Source organism: Anser brachyrhynchus (genome assembly GCF_964034855.1).
Source record: "Anser brachyrhynchus genome assembly, chromosome: 19".
In the NCBI taxonomy this organism is placed as follows: domain Eukaryota; kingdom Metazoa; phylum Chordata; class Aves; order Anseriformes; family Anatidae; genus Anser; species Anser brachyrhynchus.
Window position 1 is genome coordinate 975122 of NC_137712.1, and position 8670 is coordinate 983791.

Here is an 8670-nt window from a genome sequence, read left to right on the forward strand (position 1 = left end):
CCCGTCAGGCTCCGAGCCGCGTGCCCCTGGCTGTCTCCTTCTGCAGCAACAGTCACCCCAGGAGGGTGTTGCTCTCGAGGCAGCTGAATTCACATTGCCAAAAAAGCTCTCTTCTTCCTTCATTCCACTCCAGGCTGTGGCTCTTCCCAGCAGTTCTGCAGCGCAGGTGTGCCAGGAGGAACCGGTGCCCTCCGTGAGCTGGAACGCTGCCGGCGTGCCGGACATTGAACGCAGCAGTGAGCACCGGTGCGGCTGCAGTTTTCTCCTGCGTTGGCATCGCTCACCAGAATGAACCAAGAAAACAAGTTACCCAACTTCACCCAGCTGTAAGCCTGAAAGAGCAGAAATGCCTGTCTTTGAAACTTGCCTCAGACATTCTCCAAGGGAACCCTATGAAGATGCACAAAAGGACATAGCTATATCTTGGCCTCCTCAAAAGTTAGGAGTCTGAAGTAAGCCCTGATTAACAAAGAGGACAATCCCTTGACAAAGCGTTTTGTTGTCTCGTGAATATGAAATCAGACTTTTCTTTGGGCACTCAGTGCTGCCACTTGATAAAATCAGGAGGTCCTGGGACAGCTGAAAACACATCCATGGCCTCATGTCCACACTGCCTGCCAGCAAGAAAAGTTGTGTAAAGGAGTTTCCTCGTGCACCTCACAACATTCGACCTACCTGCGGCCCACCATTGTTCTTGTCCAAAAGGAAACATCAAAGGAGACTCTATTGCAGAGAGGAAAACAGCAGAATCAAGTGCTGATGGTGCACTGAAGGTGCCAGTATTGAAAACAAAGCCAAAGACTTGATTTCTACAGTTATATACACGTGTGTGTGTATGTATGTATGTATATGTGATCTGTCAGGGACTAAATCCCCACTCTAAGGAGCAGAGCACTGAATCCCCAAAGGGTTTTCATGATTTCATTTTTGTACTGTTTGCACACTGCCTCCAAGGATGAGATCTCCCTTGGTCTCCCAGAGACACCTCTCCGCTCGGCTGTGGGAGCCCTGCAGGAGCCCAGGTGCCGGCAGGAGGAGCGGTCGGTGCAGCCAACAGCTGGCAGGCAGCACAGCATGAGCAGTGTGGGACACGCACTGCGAGCCCACCGGTGCCACCCACCGCACCCTGGAGAGGCTGTGCCCAGTGTTGGAGCTGCAAAAGATCCCAGTCCATCAGTTTCCCTAAACACAACATTGCTCTGGCTGCAGAGAATTTAGCAAATCCTCTCATCCATCATCTTAATCCTGGACACTAGAATTCAAAATACGAAACACAGGCACAGGAAGACTTCTCCCAACAGATTGTGTTATAATTAATACTGGAAGACCTGCGAGGACCTTACACAATGTCAGATCCTCTTGGTATTAATTGCGAGAGCTCAAAAATATTGCTGTGCCTTTAAAACAGAGGGAGGGTGCATGTGTACGTGTGCACGCGTGCTTAAGTATATAATATATAATATTTGTAGTAAGAGTCAAATATGGAAGCTATACATTCCCCTGATAAATGGAAGGCTTAATAGAAAAGCTTGAGATAGATAGATTTTACACAATATGACACTGGTTTAAGGAAGCAATATCAACCATTGTTTAATGTAATAAAAAGCCAGAGGTGTAAGAAATGATGGTAATTCTATTGTAACTGAACTTGAAGATCCCTGTCAAATATGAGTGTGAATGTGGCAGTTATTTTAGGTATGTTTGTAATCTTTGCAGGCGTTTTGTCAAGGAGGCACTGTGATATTAGTAAGAGTGCACAAAGGCTCGGCAATGGTGTCATGCACAATTAATGTCCCCAGGTAGCAACTCCATTAGTCTTATGAAGTGAGCTCACAAATGGGAATACTAATGGGGACGCGCCTTGGGGCATTTGCTGAGCTTACTGCTAGTTTATTTCATACCCTTTATGCTCAACACAAAATTTACCTAGCCTGGATTTAAAATGTGTCTCATTACACAGGCAGCATCCTTTTACTCCAGTGCTTCCCTTTTAACATGCAAGATTTGCAATTCTAATCATATCAAAACCTGACTACTCTTGCTAAAAGGGAAAAAAAAGGATAAATAAATGGAAAAAAATAATCTTACGATAAAGACTGTCTGGGGTTTTAATCTTTCCTGACAGTCCCTTTTCATATGTACATACCGCTGGCGCATGTGTTCATGTTCTCAGCTGCAAGGGAGCCGAGGAGCGGGCGCGGCTGGGTGGGTCGTGCGGCTGCAGCGGGCTGGGGCAGGCGTTCTGCACCTCCGGCACTGCAGCGGGCTGGGGCAGGCGTTCTGCATCTCGGGCACCGCAGAGGGCTGGGGCAGCCGTTCTGCACCTCCGGCACTGCAGCAGGCTGGGGCAGGCGTTCTGCACCTCCGGCACCGCAGAGGGCTGGGGCAGGCGTTCTGCATCTCGGGCACCGCAGAGGACTGGGGCAGGTGTTCTGCACCTCGGGCACCGCAGAGGGCTGGGGCAGGCGTTCTGCACCTCGGGCACCGCAGAGGGCTGGGGCAGGCGTTCTGCACCTCGGGCACCGCAGAGGGCTGGGGCAGCCGTTCTGCACCTCCGGCACCGCAGTGGGCTGGGGCAGGCGTTCTGCACCTCCGGCACTGCAGCAGGCTGGGGCAGGCGTTCTGCATCTCGGGCACCGCAGCGGGCTGGGGCAGGCGTTCTGCACCTCCGGCACCGCAGCGGGCTGGGGCAGGCGTTCTGCACCTCCGGCACCGCAGAGGGCTCGGGCAGCCGTTCTGCACCTCCGGCACCGCAGAGGGCTGGGGCAGGCGTTCTGCACTTCCGGCACCGCAGAGGGCTGGGGCAGGCGTTCTGCACCTCCGGCACCGCAGCAGGCTGGGGCAGCCATTCTGCATCTCCGGCACCACAGAGGGCTCGGGCAGGCGTTCTGCACCTCCGGCACTGCAGCAGGCTGGACGGCAGCAGCAGGGCCCTCAGCGGGCGGCCTGGGGATACATGGGCTGGTGGCTCCAGGTGCATCCCTCGGGGTAGCTGTGCCCACTGTGGACGAACAGCCGAAAGTGCGAGCTGTTGTCCTTGCTTCTGGAGAAGGTGCTGAAATCAGGAGAAATGACAAGCTTTTCCTAAAGAACCCAGAGCACTCGGGCTCAAGCCCTGCTGTGTCACACACTTGCTCACTTGCCTGGTCTTTGCTCACTGCCCCAGCCCTGCAGGGAAGGAAAGCACCAAGCACCCCGCGCCCTGCCGGGGGCACCCCGTGCTCTGGGCAGAGACACCGCCTGGTCCCAGAGGCACCGGCTGAACACCGCAGAGGTGTCACGGCAACAGACGCTGGCAGGGCTGGGACGCCCAACAAACCACAAGAGCTGAAACACCTGTGCACCCAATAGTCACAATTTACAAATCCTGGTACTGCATTCACAGCCAATTCGCATGGGAAAAGGGCCCGGTTCCCAGCGACAGACACCCAGCGACTGACATCCGAAGCAGCGCGGACCACGAGGGGCCCCAGCGTGGCACTACCAGGAGCCAGGAGGGCACAGCCCACAGCTGGGCCGGGAAGCGGTGCCTTCCGCCGCCTCTGCCTGCACCAAAATGCCAGATGAACCCTAGACAGATTTATTTTCAAATCCTGACTCAATCACAGTATTGGATTTGTAATCACAGGCTCCAATTTTAGTGGAATAAATATACTAACAAAACTAATAGTTTGTTAGCTGCAAGGTAGGGACAATCAAAGTGTCTAAAGTGAAATACATGGCTCCTCAGGAGAAACCCCTACATGATAAAGACATTTAGAGTTTTATTTTTTAAAATAAATATATAGTGCGGTGTCAAGCTGTTTCCAGTACGTGCCTTTCACTTGCGCTGCATGTGTGTGTGCACCCAGTGGGGAGGGAGGGTTCGAAAAGTTCACCGGCGTGTAACTGTCTCCAGCCACTGCACGAGCTGCATCAGGAGAGGACATAAACCAAAATGACTCCTTGGGAACCCAGAGGAGAAGCCGGAACTGTTTGGTGGAGAATTATAGCTATGGGTGAAATTAGATGTACTCAGAGCCCCAAGGCTGAGAGAAATAAAAAGCATTTTAAATGGAGTGTAGAATTCATATTCCTCAGTCACTTCCAATAAATAAATCCTTGACAATTTTTTTCTGTAAACAGTGGTTACACTTTGCTCTATTGTCTCCATGTTGCATATTCCAGACAGGGAATCCGGGCTCTCCATCCCAGCACAGACACGCTCGCCCCACGCAGCTGCGGGAAGAGCGAGGGAAGGCTGGCAGGCTGCTGCCCGCAGCACACGGGGACGGGGCTGCCCGGCGTGCACCTTGTGCCATGGGCATTGCCTCCCAGTGAAGCCTGCACGCTTCAAGGACCTCCTAAAAATCTGGCTCCCAGTGACATCTCTGTAGGCTCTTCCCCTTCCTCCTCAAAAGCCAGAGGCTGTTGGGTGGGGGACCGGCTGGAGCCCGTTTGTGCCTTGGAGCCGTCACACCGCAGCAGCGCTGGCGGTGCCTGTCCGCAGGGAGGGCCAGCACCAGGAGGGCATCGCCACGCAGCCACACCGGGCAGCACCAGCAGCCCTCCGTCTCCTCCGAGCAGGAAGCACCAGCTGCTCTCTGGCCATGTGCAAAGCCAGAGTGTGCCCCCGCCACAGCACCACCGCCGAGCGGGACCCCTCGACACTGAGCCGGGACTGCTCCAGCCACCGGGCTGGTGGGACCCCGCGGAGTGACTGCATGGAGGAGCGCTGGCAGAGCCCCTCTGCTCGGTTATCAGGCTATGCATTCTGCAAGGCCCCTCTCTCCCTGGCTGCTCACATTTCCATTTTCACGAAGAAATGAAGCATTTTATACTTTACGACTTTCCCACAATGGCAGTCATCCCATTTCACCTGTCTGGGAGGAGGAGATGATGAAGGGAGAGTGAGAGCGCTGGGTTACTGGCAGCCAACATGCAGGAGGACGCTGTTTCACATTCACTTAGCTTGCGTCTTTTATTGAGAAGAATAATAACTCTTAGGGTGGTAATAACATGTCTCCTCCTCCCTGGTGCTGTCGAAACAGGAGCCTCTGTGCGCAGCGGTACCCAGGGCTGGGAGTGCCCACCGCGGTCCCAGCCCCGGTGCACACCAGGCTGGGGGCAGACGGCCCAGGGGCAGGTCTGGGGACACAGCCAGTGCCAAAGGCAGCAGTGAGAGCAGCGCGCTGCATGCAGTGCCTGCCCAAGGGGCTGCACCACTCGGGGACGTCGCGGGTCCCTGTCCCAGCAAGCACATGGCAGCCTGGGGGGCCCCCGGACAAAAATCTCCCTGCAGCCTCTCTGGAGGGCACTTCAGTAGAGAGAGAAACAGGCATGCAGGGTCACTCAAAGAACTGCAGTGTCCTTGGGTCAATTGCAGGGAATTATGTCTTCAGACCCCGTTATCCATTAGCCAGCAAGCCCCTGGAGAGCCCTTGTGCAAGCAGCCGGGATGGGAGTTCAGGGCCGAGGCGGATTCCTGCTTGTTTTCCACCGATGTTTGCTGTCTTGTGGAGGAGGCTGGAGGGAGGCAGCTTGAATAAAACCTGCAGCTGGTGGAAGAATGTATGAAATGCGTTTCTGCTGAAAAAGGCAGCTGTGTCAAACCTGAAGAATTTTGCAAGAGGTGGCTAATCGAGCCATCCTGGCAGCGTTTTTAAAGCTGAAATGTGTCACTCTAATTTTTATTTTTGTTTGGAATAGTTAGGCATTACTTTTCCTGACTGATAATAATTGATCTAAACAGCTCCGTAGTTGTCAGCCTTGTCCAGAATTCCATGCTGCAGGGAACTCAGAGATTTATTTTGACTTTGAAATGCTTGGTAGTCCTCATCTTCTTTCTGAGGGTTTGCTGAACCTCACTGGGGAAAAGTCTCTTGTCTGTGGGGGATTCTGATACTTCCTTTTCTTCAGGATTTTTCACCTCAAAGAAACAAACACCCCATGCTTTCACTCTGAGCTCCAGGGGCACGGCTGGAACAGCAGCAGGGACAGCTGGGGCTGGAGCTGAGTGGAGCTCGGGTGCCAACCAAGGGGCTCCGGCCGCCCCTTGCTGATGAAGAAGAGTACGCTCCTGAGTCACACAGCCCCGGCTGCACAGCGTTTGAGGGATGCTGGGTCATTTCCGTTTTGTGACCTTTCTTCATCCAAACAGGTTTCTTCTGAGCAGAACACCGATGGTTGGGTATCGCTGATAATCTTGCTGATTATTTAGTAACTGATGTTGTAATAACAGAACCAAGGTGCTGCAGTCAGGTTCATTCTATCAGAAACTGCACAAATGCACCAAAAGTGGGTTACTTTCCCCCCTAATCCCTACAGCCTGTTGAAAAAAGAGCTTTTTGTACAGTTAATATTATGAGGTCCTTTCTGCTGCACTTTGGAGGGTAACTAATCCTATGGCGCAGCAATGCAGGGCCAGCAACAGGAATCTGAAGAGTAAATGTGAATACAAACAGCTTGAAAGAGATGTTGAAAAACACAATACCAGAAGAGATGATTCAAGTGTGCTTGCCTTCCTTTTTGATTTCAAAATTCTCTAGTCATTTTAAAAGAAGATTAAAACTTCTGCAATATGGTTATTAGACGATGACAAGTAAAAAAAAAGATGAAGAACTTGAGATGCAAAGACAATGGATTCAACCCCATGCTTGGTCATTTATTTTTGGCTAATTAAAAGAGTAAGATTTTTCTCTTTATTATGCACTGTTTGCCAAGTTCATTATTTGCTCACCCATAAATCATCTTCACTAGCCAAAGGTAAATTCCCTCTCTCTCTTCTGAGGCTGCAGTTAGTGAGCATCCCAAACACAACCACCCAAGGAGATGCGCCTTCTGCCGGTGCCGCAGTGCCACAGTGCTGTATGGCAGCACAGGACATCCAGCACCAGGTGTTCATTCTGCAGGAATTAGAGGCAGAATATGCAAAGGTCTGCTCTTTCCCCACTCTGGCCTATGACACCCTAGCCTCTCTAAAGTCAGTTTGACCTTTGTTATTTCTTCCATATTCCTACCAAAGGCACTCAGGAGTTGCCTGGTGCGGAATCCTGTTTCCTACCAGACCCACTGCCCTGTTTGCTGCCCCACATGTGAGTTCACACTCGGTGCTGCGCTGCCCAGCCAGGAACGGCTCAGACTGAGCAGGGCTGAGCTGCGGAGAGGCGAGTTCCCTGTGGGGGGCGAGTGGGCAGCCAGGCCCGACACCTCCTGCCTTCCACCAAGCGCACGCGGCAGTGAAACTCAAGGGAAGAAAAGTACCAGAGAAAACATGGGATGAAGTAGCAGCATTGTCTAATTTTTTCTCTGCAAATGACTCCCAGAAGCATTATCAGAGCTTTACGTCTTTCAAAAGCACTGGACAGCTGTCAGTCTGCAGAAATCTGTGTCCTCTTTCTGTTTCATCCTTTCAGGTGCTTTTTCCACAAAGCTGCTTACTGTCACCTGGGATTCAAGAGGCAGGAGAGACGCTGAAGTGCTTTTGTCTTCTGCTATGGAGTCCACATTTGGAAAACCCTGAAGAGTCTTTGCAGCCTGCTGTGCCACAAGGAACAGTCAGGAATATCTAGTTTGTCCACGTAACATCGTTCCTTGACACTGAAGCCTTCCTTTAGGCTGACATGGTGCCAACAAATTCACCAAACTTTTTGTAACTAGCAAGTTATTGAGTGTCACTTTAGTACAGTGTATGTGGAAAATGCATGGAAGGTGCCAAGAATGCTGCACAGTCTTTAACTATTACATTAAGCATCTGCTGCTGCCATTTATGGATCAGATAGCATTTTACTCTTGAGATATTTGATTTTATTACCTTCTAGGGAGAGAGCCAAACAAGTGTTCTTATTGATTTGCACATTAAATATATTAGTAATAAAACAACATCTCTGTAAACCAATTGTAAAATCAATATTAATTGGTACCAAAATATCACAAGTAGTTGAATTACAATTAAACAGGGTAGCTTCAAAGTCTGCCTACCAATCCAGAGGCAATGCACACCAAATGAGAGAGGGCCACCAGCTCTGAGCAGAACAACAATGTTCAGAGCAATTAACAGCTGTTCCAAGTAAAATATGAAGAGATACTCAAATTCGTTCGAGGAGAGCAAGGGTCATTGAGATTCAGTTCATGGACAGCAGTTCACTTTGTCTGCATGCGCACATGTTCAGCTGATTAAATCTTGTGGGAACAGATCCAAACCTTGCTTACGTCTTTGTCCACAGGACAGCCCTTGCGCCTGCAGTCAGTTTGGGCACAGCAGCGAGGCTGTGGACCTGACCCTCTGCTGGCAGGGTCCTGAAGCTCAAATGTGGCAAAAAGCACAAAGGGCATGAATAAAAGGCTGTGGGAGAGCAGAGACAGGGCACTTCCTGGGCACCTCACAAGGCTCTTGCCCTCAGCAAGTCGGATCTGGACAGAGGGCCAAGAGCCAAGAGCCTTCGGGCCCCAGCAGGGCTGCAGGCTGGGCCCCGCGGCCGTACCCTGCTCCTGGGCAGGGGCGAAGGGCAGCACCCCCAGGCAGCCTCTGCGGAAAGGCTGAGCCTGCTGCACATGGTGCCACAGCCGGCTGCGGTGGGGCTGGGAGCCCCGTTATTACAAATATTCTAGAGACATTTTACAGCTATGATGCAATAATCAAAGTTCCTCTGTTGTGCAGCAAATAAATATTTGGTGCCCGCTATTTAACGC

The 8670-nt window shown here is 51.6% G+C and overlaps 1 protein-coding gene across 1 annotated transcript; it reads right to left on the bottom strand.

Moving 5' to 3' along the window:
• Nucleotides 1–742: 742 nt before the first annotated feature.
• On the bottom strand, nucleotides 743–4792 carry LOC308180356 (uncharacterized protein; the record flags this gene model as incomplete). The annotated part of the gene is made up of 4 exons (XM_080561819.1): nucleotides 743–2324; nucleotides 2705–2742; nucleotides 2895–3597; nucleotides 4785–4792. 4 exons carry the CDS (start codon nucleotides 4790–4792, stop codon nucleotides 2162–2164), a joined length of 912 nt encoding a protein of 303 aa, XP_080417945.1. The 3' UTR covers nucleotides 743–2161.
• Nucleotides 4793–8670: the final 3878 nt, after the last annotated feature.